At 38.1% G+C, this 20,868-nt stretch overlaps 1 protein-coding gene across 1 annotated transcript; it reads right to left on the bottom strand.

The window, feature by feature from the left end:
• Positions 1–405: 405 nt before the first annotated feature.
• Positions 406–20,311, bottom strand: LOC105048682 (phosphatidate phosphatase PAH2). Its single transcript, XM_029265613.2, is given in 12 exon segments — positions 406–785; positions 1,218–1,364; positions 1,600–1,698; positions 1,789–1,917; positions 7,150–7,193; positions 10,061–10,157; positions 10,281–10,367; positions 12,951–13,035; positions 16,151–16,224; positions 16,307–16,842; positions 16,845–16,883; positions 17,157–20,311. Coding segments are annotated over 11 exon segments (3,675 nt in total). The 5' UTR covers positions 19,585–20,311; the 3' UTR covers positions 406–785; positions 1,218–1,307.
• Positions 20,312–20,868: the final 557 nt, after the last annotated feature.

Below are 20,868 nucleotides of genomic sequence, written 5' to 3'. Positions count from 1 at the left end.
GTTATGTCTGATCCACAATGTCTCAAGTACAGCGCGGCTATTTCAATCTTTTAAGCCAGAGTAGTGATAGAGAACGACAGAGATTTCATACTACAAAGTTACACAGCTAATGGGACTTCCACAGCTCCATTCACTGAAAGATGTCATCAAACGGAGCAATAGGACCCATCAAGCTTCAGCTGTTAACTCGATTTTGTGAGATTTCTGCAATATGTTACATTCTCTTTTAACTATTAAATTACATCACCTGTTGCTCTTTGGACCTTATTTGGAGTCTTCCAATCAAGCTTACAACAGGAAAAGGCAGAAAGAAGAGCAAGAGCTTCGATGAAGCTTGAGTCATCTTAGTTCAAGCTCTGATATGGTTGTTTAATACAAGATTCTTAGTGAGCCAAAGAACAACCATTGAGTTAAGACCAATGCCATAAAAATTAAAAGATAATGTCAATCTGTACACTGCTTTCACTATCTCTGAAGCACGTTGACATTTGATGTAGTAAAAAGTTACACATGAATGAATGCTAATAAGAATGGAATCGACATTACAATTACTTTTTGGTAATTAATTGACATTACATTTATTTGCAACTATTCTGTTTTTTTTTTTATACAATAACTAATGAATGAAAGCTGTGGTTACATTACTTGTACGAGTTTATGGTGCAACCGTGCAAGTGTACAAATCCATCAGGTACAACAGATCTGCCTCCACAATCCACTAATATGATGTACAATGTCCAGCTGACAATCTATCACGCTTTTACTGTACACAACCAGTGATTGGCCTGCAAAAGTTAACAGCATTTAAGGAATCTTAATTAATATATGCTCCTCAACCAGACATAAATCAATGTTCAAGCATAATATTAATACATGGTTGAACAACCTTAGTCTGTCTCGAAATGGAGCATTATAACTGTGCATGGGTTCACTAATAAAGCTCCAGTCAGCAAATTAGCTATTTATTTCCAATACTAAAGATGAGAGAGTTTCCATCTCATCAATCAAAATAGCACGTATTTTAACATACATAGATGCATCAAGTATCTGTATGCTATAAAAATCATGCATACATCCATAAATATGCACAGACTCTTGATAAAACATTTCATTGCATGGGCAAACTGCATGTGTGCTTCTTCCTCTCAAGGATTGCTGAGCTAACAAATTATTATCATTACATCAGAATTACATAGTAAGCAATGAAATAACTTTACCTGAAGGTTCTCAAGCGATGCTTGCAAGCATGCTCCATCTTCACACTCCACGTGGCTAGTTCAACTCCTCTTGAGAGGACATAGATAGGTTCAAACATCAACTTCAGGAAGAGGCAACTTCCAGTAATTCCAGGAATTATAGTCCTCCTAAAGCCAGAATTTCAATTGAAAGCACATAAAATTGATTTAAGCATACTGAAGTAAAGATATGAAAAGCTAATCACCCTTAACTAAATGTAAGACAGTAATAGCTAGAAAAGTATCATTCAAGTCCAAGCCACATTACGCCCAACATCAGGCATTAAATTTCTTACTAAATAGGATGATCCAAAATCCAAAGTGATTTTACCAAAAATGTGACGTATAGGAATATAGGATTAACCTGCTCAGCTGAGGACATGGGAGGAAACATTCCATTGACTAATGCATGAAGGGAAGCATATGACTTTGTATCGACTTGATGGTTCACTGTAACTTCACCCTACACATTTAACATAAGAAAATTAAATTGGTTTAAATCATTGCTGATTATTGTAGTTTCTTTAATACTATCACAATCTAAAAATCTTACTTTGGGATTTATTATGAAGATCTTTCCTATAGGAATTCCGACTTTAAGGTAGCTAATCTCATCCGTGTCTCTGTTTCCAAAGCCAGCATAGAATGGGTTGCAATCAGAAGGAAATAATGCCCTGATTTCCTGCAAAATATCATAGAAGTAAGAGCTTGCTTAGAATGTGTTGCAATCAGAAAGAAATAATATGCCTTTAAAACAAGGTTTCAAATATCATGGTATGGGGCCGTCTTGGTTTTTCTATGGAGCGGGATGCCGCAGCTGCCGCTCATCCTGATTGTCGGGACTTTGGATGTCTCATCCCATCCTGGTCTATTTCCCAGCTTGTCATTTCCTGACACTCAGGATGGCGCCACATCCAGACACTTAAGATGGTGAGATGCCCTATCATCCCACCGATATTTAAAACCTTTCTTTGAAACTATATCTTCTGAAATGAATAGACAAAACCTTTCTAGTGTGACAAATTGAAGCAAAAGAAAAAAGAAGCCAGCATATATCAAACATAACCAAGCACATTTAATGAATTAGTACAGTAAAGTTAACACATGACTGAGCTTTAACATACATAAATGGAATTTTTAGCCATTTTGTGAGCTAGAACCATATGTTCACCGTCAGCTCCATAGGAAGCTAAAATGCTTTATCCATGAATGTTGACCTTCTTTATCACAAGTACTCCGTGGCCCAACATTGTAAACCAAGTAAACAAAGAAACGATTACAAGAAAAAAAAATGCAAGAGCTGTTCACCTTTCACAGTTGTATTTCTCAAGTGAAGGGGCAAACAGGCAAAGTCTGTAATTTTATATCTGCATCAAAATATATGTACATGTTTAGCACAATGTCCATTAAAAATTTTCATTCTCTTTGACTTAGTGGAAAAGCCTATCTATGGTCCCCATGCACCCTGCAAGTGTGGTGCTTACTCATAATAGTTTGATTTTTTTATTGCATATATTTAGGTCAATACCTTATAGTAGTATTGCCTTCACTCCACCTGCACCTAAAGTTAAGAATATCAGAGACTGTATCAATATATCGGGACCTTTCAACATAACTGGTAAACTCACTCCAATCATCACTGTTGGATCGATTGACACACCAAAACTGGTTCAAACCAAAAAGTTGTATCTGAAGGTTAACAGACAACCCATCCACTACAAAATCATCCGATCACTCATTGAGATGTGGAAAATAGAGACCTCCTTGCGGACAGCAGCCATTTTTTACACAGTTGCCGTATTATTTGCCAATGTAGGAACTCTAATGCTAGGATTATGTTTCAGGTTATTTGTACCAACAATCCTCCCTTAGCACATAATTGGTTGCTTGTAAGTAGGTGGCCGAGAACTCACTTCATCGAAGTGACTTAGAGTCACCACAAGCGGAAGTCACTTCGTCATTTTTCAGGTTCAGTTCCTCTCCCAGTGAGACCTCACTTCAGGCCACATCGCCACAACCAAATGCCCAAAGTGACTTCATGCATACCTTAGCCAACTTTGAAGTCCGGAAAGCTTAACAGATCACCCCATGGTTAGCTCCTACTCATACTGGCCTGCTTTGTCAACCACAATGGCCTTATTATTTATCAACATCACAATTTCATTTTGCCTTTTTACTTCTGTCATCCATATTCTTGTTTAATGCTTACTTTAGCATACCAAATTTCAACAATTGCAATTGCATTTCCTCCATTACTGTTCAATTCTATGGTAGCTACCATGCTCCAATCTCCATGTATTCCCTTTGACCTTCTTGACTACTAACATAACACCTTTGTTGCTTCCATTATTAATAGCTTTGGCATTTACCAAATCATGGAGCTTCATCCACGGCCATGTGTCCTCAAGCATCATGCCTTCTCGTCCTTTGGATACACCTCCACCACTTGACCACCCTTAACTATTCATGCTGTTACAATATATCCATTAAGTCTCCTTTTTAGCCCATATTGAAGCAATCCTTTTTCTTACTGACACATTTGCTAGGCCCGGGAGATTCACCTTAATTTCAAGGTTAAAGTTGCTGATCATAGTCTTGTATATAGACAAGCACAAGAAGTGCCATTGTGCCAATGCCAATGTGTCCTTGATACATACTATTTTCACTCTAGCAACTGTTTGTACATGGATCATATAGATTTATGTTGTAGATGACTTCTGCATATGCCCCCCCTAGATGGCATTTTAGCGTGGAGATGGGACAGTTGAAGATGATGTATAGCCAGCTTTCTCCCAGGTGAGATTTGCAACCTTCCCTTGTGTTTCTCAAGATCAATGCTAGAAGCCTGGAACTATGCTTTAGAAAGAGAAAAATGTGGAACCTATGCTAATAAAACAATATTTTGGAGGATCATGCTCTAGAACTAGAAAAGGCAAAAAGAAATCAAAGCCATTAAAATGCCTCAGGGGACCGAGCAGTAACTGAGGTAAAGCCTAGGCAGCCAAGCAAGTGCTGAAATTTGAAATTGTGTAGACTGCATTCATAAAATTGTGATTGACCGTTCCATGAACAAGTTTCACATGCGGAGGAAAAGGGAAGATAGAGTATCTAACGAATGGTCATAATCTTAACCATTTATGAATTAGTCTACTCCATTTTAGTTTATACCTTCTCTTTCCCTAAAACACTATTTGAATTAAATCAGGAAAGTGATAAAGGAGGATCTCTTTTTTATCATTTAAAAATAAAAAGAATTATAACTACCAAAACATTTAACGAAGGAGAGGACCATAGCCAACAACATTCGCCGTACTGCCCCTACCGGGCGATACGGGGCATCCCATACCATAGGTATGCCAAACCGTCCCATACTGACACAACCGCACCACATACCAATACTATAGTGGGATTTCACAGGTATGGGGTCTGGTACTAAGATAGCGAACCTTGATAGCCAAGATGGAAACATAAATACTAGGCAACCGTAAGGCACTTAGTTGAGTAGCTTACCCCCATATGAGACCCTTGAAAGGAATGCACTTCAACATCAAAAATACTACTTATTACTCTTAATTGATTTGAAAAAAGAGGGGGGAGGAGAAGGGTGTGGCAGAGAAAGAGAGTTTTGACCCTCTTGGACCTTTAATTTGGATTGCTTCAACTAAGCCCTAAACTCCCAAAGTGTACTTATTCCCACACCTCTCATTCACATCCACATGACAACCAATGTTTATGCTATAGCACGTTAATGTTATTAAGTCATAACAGCAACCTAAGTATCTGAACTTTAAGCTTTAATGATCATGGTTCTGTTCAAGGTTTTAAGTGTCAGCCCATGTCGGGCCACTACCAACACCAAGCAGGACACCTATTAATTCTTTTATTAAAATATTTTTAATTAAAAAAGGTATTAAGCTTTTTTCCATTTTATGGACTGGCAAATAAAATAGTGGCCAACAAGCCACTATTTTTGGCATGGCATGTACCAGCATGGAACATGCCATGCAAGCTGGTGGCCAACAAGCCAACCAGCATGGGCATTTCAATCCTTGGTTCTGAAACTAGTGTTAAATTGTTGATCTGCTTTAGAGTTTTACAATGGAATGTAAATATCTAAGGACATAATATTTCAGTGGATAGATGTCCAAAGAAGTTGAACGTTGTGCCTCCTCTTGTAGATGGTTAGGATTTCCTATTTTCACGTCACCAATACACATGCCCAAATCACATCCTCACACACCTAAACTTTGTTTGGTTGCCTCTAACTTTTATAAAAACATCTGGGATAAAAATAAATTTGGAGTTTTACAGAAAAAACAGGTTGGCTGTGTATCAACTTGTCAAACTTTACATACCATCACTTGTCAAAAATTCCTTTTCAAGTTTAGGTATCATCACTTTTCCACAAAAGGTTTTATCTGAAGCAACCAACATGCACATTTGTTTAACTTATTTATGTGTAGTTTTCATATAACCCTTTTCCATAAAATCTAGCCGCAAAAAAGTTCATAGGAGGTCTTTAGCTGAAAGAACAAAGGATGGAGAGAGAGTTGATTTATGTGCCAAAGCGAGGATAAGTAGCACTGGAAGAGCACCTAAATAGCCTAAAATACCAGACACAGTAAGAGACATGCATAAGTTTATTTAGGGGCGTGTTTTCTAACAATATAGTTGATATGGAGATACAACTGCAGAAAATAAAACACGTAAATTCAATTTCACTATGGCAGAAGTGATCAAGGGGAGTCCTAGCAGTAATAGATAGCAAAAACCACTGAAAGTGGGAGCAGGAATGTTGCAAAAGGTGACGAATGTATGATGATAGGTTTCTGAACATTGGACAAGTTTATATAATATGATGAAATTTGCATAAAGAATATGCAAGGCATCAGAAAGTGAAAGAAATGGTGCATCAGCCAAGTACTCTGCAGCCTATCATTCTTAGACAAAGGCAGAATGGTTCTTCCAAAAAGAACATGTTTTGAATTCAAGGATGAACTTAACATCATTTAAAATCTCATCGGAGAGCTTTCCAATGCATCAGGAGTTATCCAAATCAGAGCGCAAAGAAGATTATGAACAAACTATGGAAGCATGTGCTGATCAAGAAGAAAAAGGATGTATCTAACAGCTGCAAATTTCTCAGTTTAACTACAAGACTGACTTCAGGCGCACGTTTTGAACTGAAAAATATCATCTACTCCTAGGAGAATCAACAAGCTTGGAAACTGGTTTTAAGGTAGTACTAATAATTTTGCACTCCAGCAGGATTAGATGGTTTTCAGTCCAAGGATCATGTAATGATTGTTCTTGATGTACATCCGCAAAAAGGATACAACGTTGTGCTATGGAAAATCAATTTTATGATAAGGGCCCAACCAGAGTCATCAACAGGTGATAAACTTGGAGAAAACAAGAAAAATGCAAAATAGAATAAAAAAAGCTGTTGTAATATAGAGATCATTATGGACCAGGTTACATCCAATAAGGGACACCATTAATAGTAAATATAGGAAGAAAAACGAGTGGTTAAGGAAAACAAATGAATACATCTTTTATCCTCAGTGACATCAAAAGATCTGGATACATGTATAATATAGGAAAATCACTTTATAGGAAGCTGACCAATTTGTACTGCTACACAAAGTAGACACCAAAAACTACCATGTTTTGTAAAGATTTCACGACAATGTTCAAATAGAAAAAACAAATTAGTAGAAGATGCATAATATAGTCATATTTGATTGTTAAGCACATTCGGAAATTCCGTCAACACCCACAAAAAGAACATAGCAGAAGTTTCAGCACATTTCAAATCCACTCTTAGTTAGATGATTAAATAAAATAAGATAACAATAATAAGCTTCAAAAACAAGCACATCTAGAAAATCCAATGTGCAAGAGCAGAACTCACCTCTAGGCATGAGATCTTGAATTCATGAGGAGCTCTTCTGATAACTACAATTAATAGAGTTAAAGAAACTCAATTCATATCATTTTAAACATAGAATAAAGGTACAATAGCTTCAACAATTTCATCAAAGCAAAAGAATCATGTTTATAGAACATATATGGCAAAATAATTAAGCAACAATACTGTAAATAAAAAATTCAAAACCTCTCACATGGAACTCAACTATTCACTTCTGACTTTGCAGTGCCACAAACTAAATAAAACTTCAATAAATGGTTAGAAGCTCACCAAAAACTCTCAAACTGAAGCACAAATATCCAATTCAAGACATAGCTAGGAATGGCTAAAACTAGGTTGGGATCAAAATTCTAAATCCGTAGTTACTCTTGGCTGTTTCTTCACAAGCTTGACAAAAATGAAACCATTGTGTATAGTACAAAAAAAAAGAAATCAAAAAAGGAAACAACTCTGACATTTTGCTAAGTTCGAAAACTCAAAAACTCATATGCACCGGAAAAATCATATGCATAAATTTCCACAAACGGTAAAATGATGATTATATTCAACCAGAATTTTTTTACAATACATTAAAAATATATTCTTGATATCTCAATACTAAAGAACCAAGATACATCCAAGGTCCCAACTCCGAAACAATATATAACATGGATAGCCGAACATCCCAACCAGATGTTCGGGGTTCCAAGCTATCTCGGTGCAACTAAAATGGTTTGAGAAACGCACACCGGAGGGGGAGAGGGAAGATAAAAAAGAAGGAGGAGAGAGAGAAAAAGGAGAGAAGAGATGGCACGATGTCATGGAGCTAGCGTGATCCACGAGGCTGCCGGAGGGCCGGGAGGCCTTTGCAGCTATGTGGTCTCCGATAGATATTTAACGAGCGAAAAGAGAGAGAGGGAGAACACCTATCGGGGGAGAGCAATCGAGGAGGGCTGCCGGAGGGCGTCGGGTGCTCTGTGGCCGTCAAGCCATCGAGCAGCAGAAAACACCGGACGAAGCCGCGGTCGTGAATAGGGCACCACCCCTGTTCACTCTTGGTTCTTTTAAAAAGGGAAGATGAATAGTAACCGGCAAAACCTATTTCAGCTTCACATTACATTTTTAAAAAAAAAATCAAAGAAACAATGAAGCCGACAATGTGCCCCTGTTCACGCTCGCGGCGTCGAGACCACATTGCACCTTGACAGCAACGACGGCAACTGGAGCTCTCACGCCTCTCCGATGGCTACCTCTCCTTCTTTCTTTGCTTCCCCCTCTTTATCTGTCTCTCCTTGACTGAATTGTAGATAAGCAAGCCTTACGACCCTCCAATCGCTATGGCCCACCTATGGCCACCGTCGCGGTCCTCCGCGCCCTCTCCCTCCCTCCCCCCTTCTCCCTCCCCTTCCCTCCCCCTCTCCTCTTTCTCTTTTCCTCCTCCCAGTCTCTTCTTTCCTCTGTTTCGGTTCGCCTCGGTCCGTACAAACTCTACTGCCAGCCAGCCAGTACGGATTCCAGTACCGATCTATATACCTTGATTATATACTTAAAATTATGTTAAATCATTTTGATGACTTGTTTTATTTTTTTTATAATTCTATATTTTTAATTGACAATTTATATACATTTTTTAAAATCATGTTGAAAACAAACCCAAAACCACCAAAGCCATGGTATTGTCAAAATCAAAGTTCATTTGGTCCAGTCAAAGCCCAAAACTGAAACCTAAAACTGCATCTTTAAACCTTCTAGTAGAATATAAAAATCCCAGAAGCAAGGAATCCTTGCACCTAAAAAATTAGAAACAACGGCTATAAATTAGGCTGGCCCCTTGCCTAACAATTTCACTTTTTGGCTATGGAAGCTATCATAAGCAACCATCTAGAAGATAAATCAAGACCAACAAAACTTAAATAATTTCAGTATCATCGAATTAGCAAGACCCTATATGAGAAAATGAATTATTAGAACACCTAGAATTGCTTAGACCACCCGCTGCATAGCACATATCACATAATTAATATGCTTCATACAACACAGAAATGTAGTTTTTTCATATAATCTCATATCCCCTATGGGAAAACAAAGTTTTATATTTTTTTCTTCCTTGGTCCACAAATCTTTAGCCTTCTGTACCTCTTCGCCTCCTTCCACTCATTTACCCTCCTTTTCTTATCAGAATTCAGACTTTCCCTAAATTTTATAGCCCCATCTTTCTTTGTGCCTCAATACAACTTCTGCTAATTTTCTTGGTGCTTCACAATAACTAATAACATCACATTATTAGCCTCTTGATGGTACACCTTATGACCAAGATTTGCAGGTTTTATTTCTGACACTTTTGATGCAATCATCATGCCACTAATATTCATCCAAGTGTACAAAAGTGAATTCTCTAAGAAGCTTATGATGTAAACCTCAATTACAAACTTTTATCATTAACCATTCTATAAATTTGTTTATGTCTTCTTTTGGACTCTCATGAGTTCAATTGATAATCTTTTAAAATACATGATGCGGGATTGCAGGTCACTGAAATCTGTTGACTGTATGTGGCATCCAACTGAACCCAACATCAAGTTTCCAGTATGCACATGGGTAAAAATTGCTGCCCTATGGTTGCTGACATAATATAATCCCTAATCATCCTCAAGAAATAACATGGATATGCAACAAGAGTATAATTTAAGTGAGAATTATAATTATGCCATGCAGCTTTTTTTTTTTTTTAAAATGCCATGTAAAGGCTGAAGTACATGGATATATGCTATAAATGTTGATGCCTCTAACTCAAAATAAGGTTAACCTCTGAGAATGAAAATAACCAACATAAATTTTACATGGAATTCTTCCAATATCAATAGCAAAATCAAAAGTGTGTGTGCGTGTTATAATATACATACACAATAACTACCTTCTCTGTAAAGTGAAGGAAAGAGTCCATCTGGAGATATAACAACTGGACCATCAGGGAGCAGTTCCCATCTGCAAATTACAACATATTTACATTTCTGGGAAATGAGAATATGTCTTCATCAGTACCTTCATGATTATACTTAGGCATGAAGATAACATAGAAAGGACAACTTTACAATGCTGATAACATAATTGAGATTTGGTTCTCTATATGTGACCTGTTTAAGGTTGAAAAGGAACTGCCTTGTTAGATGCGCCTGTGAAATTGCACGTGCACTGAGAAAGAGCAGTTGATATCCATTCTCCTGTAACGAACTGAAATTTGCTTACAAAGATGACAGGGTGTAATATTCTAGATCTCATTGGGCATCAGCAAGAGAAAAGGATGCAATTATATAGATAATGCCACTATGGTACAAGTGATTCGATTTTAACTTCATAGCAAATGGACAAACAATATCCTCTACCACCTTTCCTCGAAAACCTAGTTCAAATTATGTAAATTCAAGCTTATGATCAAGTGTCAGCGCAAGCAGGTATGAAGTGTTGAAGCAACAACAACATACATAACAAGCTAATTGTAAGCCTGCTGAAAAAAATCAGAAAATATGAGAGAGCTTATAAATTGTGCCAGTGCAAGCAGGTATGAAGTCCAAGACTCGAGGCAATAACTACATAACAAGCTAATCTGTAAGCCATAACTACATAACAAGCTAATCTGTAAGCCCGCTGAAAAAATCAGAAAATATGCTAGTCTTCCTCAATAATATATTCATCAAGACTTAAGGTTTGTTCCTAATTTTTGGCTTAATTCTCTTCAAATTTAGACCACGAAGGTATCCATCACCTATTTCCTTGATGTTTTTGACAAAATACGATTCAATAATTAACGAGGCAATCTGACAAGACAAAATTAAAAGCTATCAACATTATGTGCAATATTTCAATTTATGGGATGGTTTCTTTAACTAGAACACGACTAACATCCTTAGAAGTTACAACCATGAATCATCTGTCTTGATCAATTTATGGTTGGTTTCTCTGAGCTCAACATGTCTTCTAAACAATCTTCAAATAACAAAAGACCCTCTCTTCAAACTGTACCATAAAAATATACAATTAGTATGTTATGTTGTCTACAGAAAGAAGTACACTCTAACATGTTTCTTTTTGGTTTTTCATCACATAAAGTAAAATGTATAGTTTCTTGTTAGGATCTGTGATAGATGCATGCATTTGGGACTTAAGGGTAGCTCTTTAAATGCAACAGGGATTAGATTATTACATGGTTCAAAAGATTGGCAATTGAGAAGTTTGAGCATGTAAGATGACCAAACAAAGATTAGAACATGAAGTTGGATTTGGGGCAACTCTAGGAAAGATACAGAAAGGAGTGAGCAAACAAGATGAAGTGCAAAACTTCTAGAAATTGAATGGGCGCATGCATATCAAACAAAGATATAATAAAGCTCTGTTTAATGAGATACTGGATTTCTTTATAGGGATAGAAATGAAAGTAAATAACCCAGGATAACAGAAATAAAAGTCATGTAGAGCGAAAGCCATTTAGAGTAACTCTCAATAAACAAAGAACTTAAAGGAAAGAGTTAACTGCAAAAAATATATTGTAGTTCTGGTGTTACCAGGATATTTTAAATTGTTTAGAAGAGCAAGATGCTTCTATGTTTGGTCAAGTCAATATTCACAAAGGAGATTAATGATCTCATTCAATCCACATTTTTTAGTTTCTTATATAGTTGAAACATCTCTATGCAGATTATATGAGTTTTGTGGTTTGCATCAACCATAGTCATTTAAATCTTATCAGATAAGCTTGATTGGATGAGGGAAGTAGTTTAGGTATGCATTTCACACTTAAACTAGGCAAGGCTGAAAAACCGACCCATGTTGCAGTACATAAAGTCTTCTACTCTGATACGTACTAGTACATCCCATGTTCTATATTGTCCTGTATCAAACAAATCATGAGGAGATAGTTATGGAGTTATATCATGGTACATAGTACATACCATGCCAATATGTGATCAATAAGACCAGTACCGTGGGTGTTCCACATGGATGCAAAAATCATATAAACAGGATGATATAACCGGTTCCGTACCATTCTAGGATGAAACCTGCACTGGCATGGTTGCCGAATGTTGACATAGTCATACCAGTACATACTGACATACCGGTCTATATCAGTCCATGCTGGTGTGCACTTGCAGTATTGAACTGACCATGCCGGTCAGCATCGATGGTTTTTCAAATTTTTGAAAGAGCTCATTTTCTGTACATACCATCAATACTGGAATTGTGCCAATACTGTAGCATTCTGATGAAACAATCTTACAGCATTTGGTACCAATATTTAAAATCTTGGTGTTGCAAACCGTGTTGGGAAATCAGGTCATTTGTGGATGGGCAGTAAATATTCATTTATAACAATTCAACTCAAGGATGTCCATTAGGTGTCCCTATAATCACCAATTGGAGAGAAACTATATCAAATGGCCAGACCCTTTAGCCATTTTAAAATATTTTCTGCTTCTGTATCCATCTTGACAGCTAAAAGGATCAAGAAAGCAAAAGGTGACAACAGATGTAGCCTTTTATAGGACAATAAGCAAAGAAAAGACAATGCCAAATTCAAATAAATGGGCCTTGGTTATTAAGATTTACAGTTATGATCTGTATTTAATACACAAAGTCTTATCCACAGCGCATTATTGAACTTACCAAGTGCAATTGATAATATTATATTCACCATTAAACCAAATTGATAGCTCAATACAGATAAAAGAAGTGACTGTTCACTAAAGTTTTATTCATAAATGTTCCATGTTAAGTTGTCACTATCGCAAATGTGGAAACTTGTGGCGAACCTTAATTGCAGAAAATAGATGTGCAACACCAGTCTGGGACCAATCTACACCAACTAGAGGCATGAACTGTCCAAGAACATCTGATCTGTAAAATCAGTAGAAAGATATAGCAAAATCAACAAAACCAAGACCTTCAAGAGATAAAGCAATTCCACAATAAGCAACTACACACAAACAGAGAGCCCGGAAAATTTACATGCTAAAGAAGTTATCTACTGCCCTATTTAAAGTATAAAATTCTTAAAGAGGAATAAAATAGAACAGCTTATTGCACATCTACAAGTAGAGCTCAGATCATCCATTTGCGATCAAAAAAGTTTTGCAGGCAAACACTGACAAAGTCAACAATATCTTTACAAGTGGCTACTCAGAGAAAATTTAATACATAGATATGTCTCGTATTGAGTTTGCAAGCAACCAGATATAACGATGCCAAACAGTTTGGAAGTAGCAAATATATTCAAAGCTCCTAACTAGCATGCTTTTCCCTAAATAACTCCAGGATCACCACTTGGAATGATCAGCAGGCTGAAGCCATACAATGAGACACAAAGAGGATATGCTGGTTTGTAAGTGGCAGCCGACAGGGAACATCATTTTTAGTGTGCTTGGGTTGCTCATAATAAGGAAATAAAATAAGAGGTTTAATTGCGTAAGAAAGATAAGATAACCTCAACTCCTACAAGCATAGAGCCATGCCACATCTTATGCTTTTCTACTTCTATGAATTGCACTTCTCAGACTTCAATTTCTATTTGGATTACATCCATATGGACTTCTTTCCAGACTACATTTAAGCCTATGCACTTAAAAAGACTTCCCATGTGATGCAGGAGCATCTTTTGGGTCCATCTCCATGCCACAGGACTGTTATCGGACATAATTTTGAGGTCCAATAGAAGTCAACATTTTAAGTCCTTTTGGTATTTAAACAATTAATGATGTTCTATTAAGTGTCTTTTTTATTTACAAAGGGGATTTATTATTCAGCACTGTTCCTACTACAGCGGCCAACAACAATAACAGCTGTTGAGACTTGAGAACTTCACTTTCAGGAGTTTTTAGCTGGGTCCATCAAGTGTCCATCTGGCATATCTTACATTATGTTTATATATTTTTATTGGAGTTAAATTAGTGAGAAAAAAGAGGGGTGGTTGCAGATTTATTTAGGAGTAGTGATTCTTTTTTGCTGTCAAGCTATGTGGAAAGAATCCTACAGTCGTTCTAGGTGAGAGTCTTTTCTTGAGTAAGAATCAATATTTACTAGTCATTTTGGACCATATAAATAAGTCTATGTGACAAGATGAAATTTAGAGATTTATTGGAGTGACTTTGCTGGAAGAATAAGTTTTTGGCCAGGCTTGACTCTCTCTCTCAATTCTCTTCTTGTCTCTTTTATGTACCAATCTGTGATCTCTTTATCTATTCAGTTATAAAATTTCTATTTTTTAATATGTTGCTATGTAGAATTTATTCTGCATCTATCTTACTTCCAGTTTGATTGGAAAATTGATCCCTTTTGCCATAGCAATCAAATCTTTCCTCTTCCTCCATATCCCTGAAAATTGGACGGCAAGCTAGATATTTGTTTTTAGGACCTTCCATGCTTATGTAGGCCATACCTTAGTGGCACTACCTCAACATGTATCAAAGATTGATGCCAAAACATTGCTTGAGTCTTGCATCAAATGACCAAAAACCATCAAAACTCAAAAGTTTGTGAAACTCAATGACATAAAAAGCCTACAAGTGAAACAGAGAGAAACTCAAGGTTCTGATCATTGGATGCTGAAAAGCTGAGAGTAGCTACTAAACTTTTGACAATCGATTTAAATGCTAAAATCAAAGAAATGAGATCTTACTGCAATTGAACTACTATTACTACTGAGACATAGGTGATTTAATTTGAATTCACCACCATTCACAAGTGATCCTTAAGCCATCAAGGTTCCTTGCATTCTTTCTCCTGAGTTACTTCTAGCTTTCTCTTACAATCTTTTGAAGTCCAATTTCACCTTTCATCAGTTGGATCAGTTAGAAATATTATAAAAAGATCATATTGACCAGCCTGCAACATTTTCAAGTAACCTGAGTTTCTACTACATATTTAGGTGTTTTGACTATCAAAGGGCCGAAAATCCCATTTTTCTTGAGTACAGGAGACCAATCAAACTGGTTATGGCTTTGAAGTTTGCTTTGTACTGTAACACAAAATATTAAGGTTTTATGTATCTTCATGTCTGTATCGGCCAATTACAATATACAATGTCTTCATAGTGAGGACACACAGCAAGAATCAGCATGAAGAAATAGGAAGACCTGTCTATACATGAATAATGACATGCAAAAGATTCATCTATAACTCATATCTACCTAACATAGATCATGTTAGTTTTTAGTGATAATAATGCATGCTCCAGATCTTATAACATATATATTTGACTTTTAGAGGCACAATTACATTATAAACTTCCTCGGTAGACAAGTCATTTGCATTAAACACCACTGTAAACCCACATGCTAATAAGTATATGTAGCAATATTAAATAAAAACCACATTATTTGAAAAGAGAAAAACAAGTGTTACAAAAGAAAATTCAATTAAGCAAGTCCAACAAATGTCAGAAAAATGCCTACAGTATGTAACTTGAATCAGCACTTCAAAAGCTTGCAAAGGCGCAGGTGACAGAATCTTGGATCAACATAATGAAAACAGCAGACATGGCTTACTTTCTGGGACCATAGATCCACATATCAGGAGGACCAGAAAACTTTAGGAAGAGTACAGAATTTGCCATGTGATTTAGATTTCTATGGGAGTATCAAGATGATACTACACTGAAAGCTCCATTATTAGTAATAACAGATATGAAAGTTGCATGATTTATCATGGATCATGCTTCCCTGTCCCGTCCCAGAAAGCAACCAGCCCTTTTATTTATGCTTAATAGAAAGTGAGTGGTAAAGCAGGCGGACCCTTCAACTTTTATCAGTGGGCCAGAACATGCAAGCAATTGCAAATTTGCAATTATATGACCAGATCTGACAACCTATGGCTTAGTGCTTCTTCCACTCATTACTTGCCTAATCATAAAGCAAGGCTGGCCATTGTCTGAGATGAAACAGCTGCACCTGTCAGCCATCCTATATAAGCAAAGTCACCTAAAATGTGCATTTGAAATAGCAAGTAGAGAACTCACTTGGTAATTGTGCCATCGACATCAGAAATAACTATGTGAGTATTCCATTTCCATAGATATATACTAGCATCCACCTGTTGATTGTAAAAATGCATTAGATAATAGACTTACATCTTAAAATATGTCTATAATGGGTAAAGCTATTAAAACAACTACCTGCTGCCGCCCAAGCATTGCAGTGGAGAAACTAAATGTTATGATATTCCGACCCTCCTTAAGATTTAAGGAAGCAAGCTGTTCAGAAGTTGGAGTACGTGATTGCACCTTCTTCATACCCCTGGCTTTCAGCATGTCATTTTCCCAAGTCAGGTTTTTAGTCTTCTCAGAAGCAGAATCTACATCTTTTTCACTGAAACCTTCATGGGCCATGTGTGCAGTGCTTATGGTTCCAGATCTTTTAAAGTTGAACGGCCAAAGCCTCCAGCTAACACCAGTTGGTACTGTGGCACTTGAACTATCCCCTTTAATGTTTTTCTCGTCTCGATCCACAGGGATCATCCCTTGAGTTTTGAATATTTGTTCTTGGCCAAAAGAAACCATTCCCAAAAGGAGTGGTGCAGCCACATCCCATGGATAATAATGATCACCAATTTTGATAACTAGCTTGTTGTTCTTCACAAGTGATGGGCCCAATGCACAAAATTTCTCTAAATTCACCTTTTCGGAACTAAATGCTTGACAAGCTGCATCAGCCCCATCCCTTCATATAACAAGTGTTTGCAGAGGGATAACTCTGCATAGAAGTACGTAATATTTTTTTAAAAAAATCCAAATTTAGTTCAAAAATATGCATGCATCCAATATTCTAATCATGTGTAACCTAGATCTGGAGAGGCATGTTTGCAAAGCTTTTGCTGACATACAGTTCAAGATGCATCTATTCAGCAGAAAATTTTGGTGCAACCTTTAAAAATTGAATTTACCAAAGAACCAATAGGCAAAGTAATATATATAGCTTTCCTAGACTTACATATATACAGGAGCAGGAGGAAAAAGATTCACTCACCAACAACAGGGTTGATTGGAGCGCCTTTGTGCTCTCCCTTGTTTTCAACATCAACAACTGTAGCAACATGTTCAGGTCTAACCTGACCTTGCTCTCCACTGCTATGAGAATCTACCTCCAATTTTGAAGAGCTGGAACATTCCTTCTCACAAACATCCACCAATTCATTTGTAGATTTTAAATTCAGTGAGCAACTTAGTGGCTGGAGAGGATTGGACCCTTCAAGATCATGAATGTCAGAACGGATATTGGGTAAAGATCTTGCTGATAGTTCATCTCCTGCCTCATTCATCTGGCTTCCAGCAATATTTATTGGACTGGTATGAGGCCTTGACACATTAGAAAAGCCTTCCAAAAAATTCTCATTTTCTCTGTTTTTCGATTCATGCTCCTTGAAGTCTGCTTCTGCAGTGACCATTTTGTGATCTTCTGTTTCCACTGCTGTGTCATCAAGCAATAACTCAGGGTCCATTTCTTTAGCAGCAAAGCTGTCAGGGTCACTGAATGGGAATTGAACATCCTCTAAGCCCTCAGGGGACAGGGCACTGGTTTTCATTTCTTTAACAGATTCAGAAGCAACACTGTATTCATAAGCACTATTATCACCATTCAAGATACAAGATTCTTTCGCATGAATTCCCTTCCAAACATTTTCTAACTCTTCTACTTGATCGGTAGAGTCAAGTCGCTTGATCTCAATGAGCTCAGTAGTTTCTCCTGCCTCCATCTGAGCTTCATTCCCAAAGCAATCACATTGGTTATCAACTGTTTGTGTCACCTGAGTCAATTCCTCAATTACTCCATTACATGAAGAATAAAGGCCACTCAAAATTTGTTCAGAAGCCATCATGGGAGAAGAGCCAGCATTGCTTGGACAGTCAGATTGATCATTTTGAGAGACCGAAGAAACCTCAACTCTTGAAATATCCAAATTCTGGTCATGACATCCACTCAAATTTTCTTTACTTGTGCAAGCACCTGATTCTGGTTGTGACCTTACTGCAGAGGTCAGCTCATTTGTGTCACACTGAATTTCACAAGTTATCTTTCCCTGTCCACAGCCACCTGAAAAGAGGTCCGCAGCATCAAGAGCTCGGTTCATGGAAACATTGAACCTGCGGGTTGAGCTTTCTAGAGTTTCACAGTAGCTGAAAGAAGAAATTTCCTTCTCTTTGTTTTCAAGAACAGAAGAATCATTGGTTGAACCTGTACATATTTCACTCAATGACTGTACTGTATCATGAGAAAGAACAACTGAACCAGGACTTTGAACATTAATTTGATTTGATTCTATTCTTACTAATTCAAAGACTACCTCACTCTTATCAGCTGTATTGCTGGTCTCTGAAGTGTAAATCTTTACAGTGTCATCATGGGAAGTTATCTCTTCAAAATCTTTTTTGTTTCTCATATCATTTCCAAAAATGTCACTCAATTGCTCACCATGAGAACCAGTTGAATCTTTAAAAGAATCACAACTTTGGCTATTAGCATCAGGATCCTTGGATTCTGAAGTCACTTCATCAGAGATGAACCTGCACCTATCAGCTACATTGTCATTCTCAGATGTGCAAATATCTATAACCTCCTTGTCAGCCCTTATACATGGAGAATCATGCTTAATTATCTCTTCCAAATGATTTTTACTTGCAGTACTGCACCCAAAATTATCACCAAGGTCCTCACAATGAGAGTGAATCATTTCATCATGATCAGGGCCATCCTTCAAGGAAGGTGTATGTGGACTTTGTTCTTTTTCGATGACATTCACATCTTTATCATCACTTTCAAATTGTTTTCCAGGAGAATTAACATCTCTACGATCATTGGTTGGGAGACTGGTCGACCACTTCACTTCCAAGAGGTCAGCTGCAATCTCTGCACGCTCCAACGAACTCACCCTCTCCACATTGCTCCCCTCATCTCTAACCGTCATCGACTTCCGTCCAAACATAAGACCCAAAATTGTGGAGCGCCTTGAACTTGTTTGCTTGACAATCTTCCCATTCCCCATATCCATCTGGCTCATCATCTCTCTCCGACCGCCATCAAAATCACAGCTCTGAATCTTCTTCAATTGTCCATTCCGCATCTTCTCATCTGTCTCGTCTCCAGAGGATGTGGGAGACACAATGAAGTCTCCTTCTTCGGCATCAGACTCCCTGAGGAAATAGGCTTTACCTTTATGATCCAAGAACATGTGGAATCCAGCTTCAACTCCATTGACAGATATGCTGACAACTTTCTCCTTTGTCTTCAGCACACCTTGAAATTTCCCAAACCGAACATACCACGGCGAGGTCTTGAAGCTCCCATCCTGCTGCTGAACCACAATTATGTCCACAGCTCCTCCGAACGGGTGGAAAGGCCCTGAGACGGTGTACACCCCCCGGGTGATGTAGTTGCTCAACTTCTCCACCGCATACATCTTCCCCAAAGTCCCACCTTTCCGGTGTCCCAGATCATAAAACCGCTACAGGATTCACCTTTCACCAGGATCCAATCCCTAGAAGCCCTCCAACTTCAGAAAACACCGCCCAAAGGAAATAAACAATGATACCCCAAACAGACCAACATCAAAGCCACAAAAATCTACCAAGATCGCTGGTTTCCTTTGTTTCTTTCAAATTCTCAGACAAACAGAACGCAACACCTCAGAGTTCTCTAAAAAAACTCCGAATCAAAAAACAAAAAAAAACCGAAAGGAATGCAGATACCGAAGCCGGATAGAAAGAACAGAATCTGTCCAAAACGCGATCTTTATTCTTTACAAACAACCAGATCAGATAAACCTTCCCGCATGCCGAACCGCGAAGGCAGATCCCATCAAGAATCGCAGACCGATGCCGAATTACCGATCCAAATCTCAAATCGCGAATCCCTCCTCGACCGACCGCTTGGGATCCAAGAGAAGTCTCTCCCAGCAACCAATTCGACCGACTGCGAAGTCGCGGGAGGAGGAAGAGGAACAAGAACGAGAACGGCCCACGGAAGAAGAGGCGGCAGGCAACGGAATCGAAGCATATTCGAATAAAAATTCGGGGAATAAACCAGGGTATCTAATCATCGGGGCGAAAGCGCCTAACAGAGGAGAAGCGCGGTATTTTTCGTTCTCGAGAGACGTTGGATTGCGGACTTGAGAGCGAGAGAGGGAGAGAGAGCGAGCCCAAAGGGCGGGCAACTTGGCATTCCCTCGAAGGAAGGAGTCGCGTCCTCCGCCTATACTCACCTCCTTCGCTACACCCTTGGCTAAGGACGGTGGATATTTTATGAGAGTTCCACGTGTCTCCCTCGCGGCGAGGGGAGAATCGGAAAAGAAGGTGGGTGAAAGATGCTTATGATGACTCCTGTCAGGGCAACGGGTTTTCGTGTTCGATTTGCGGTGGCCACGTCGGATGGGTTGGGAGTCAAGAGCCCACTTTTTTAGTTGGGAATGGTAGCTGCACGCTATATCAATGAGAATGAGACGTTGATTGTAGGTCGGTTCGCCAGCGTTTTTTTCTTTTCTCTTCTTTTCTTTTATTTTTTGTTCGTTTGCTTGGAGGAATGACGCTGGGACTTGTTCGTTCTGAAACTTTTGCATTTCGTTGGATATAAAATATTCTCGCCGAAGTTCTCGATAGGATTGACCCTTGCAAGTCTCTTCCAATTTTTACTGTTGTTGGTGAACTTCCATCGCTCCGCCCGAACTCCTACGGGAGTCAGGCTCCGT

This window comes from Elaeis guineensis, chromosome 7 (assembly GCF_000442705.2).
Source record: "Elaeis guineensis isolate ETL-2024a chromosome 7, EG11, whole genome shotgun sequence".
Classification (NCBI taxonomy): domain Eukaryota; kingdom Viridiplantae; phylum Streptophyta; class Magnoliopsida; order Arecales; family Arecaceae; genus Elaeis; species Elaeis guineensis.
Note: the sequence above shows the minus strand (reverse complement) of the source record. Positions and strands in the feature narration are given on the sequence as shown.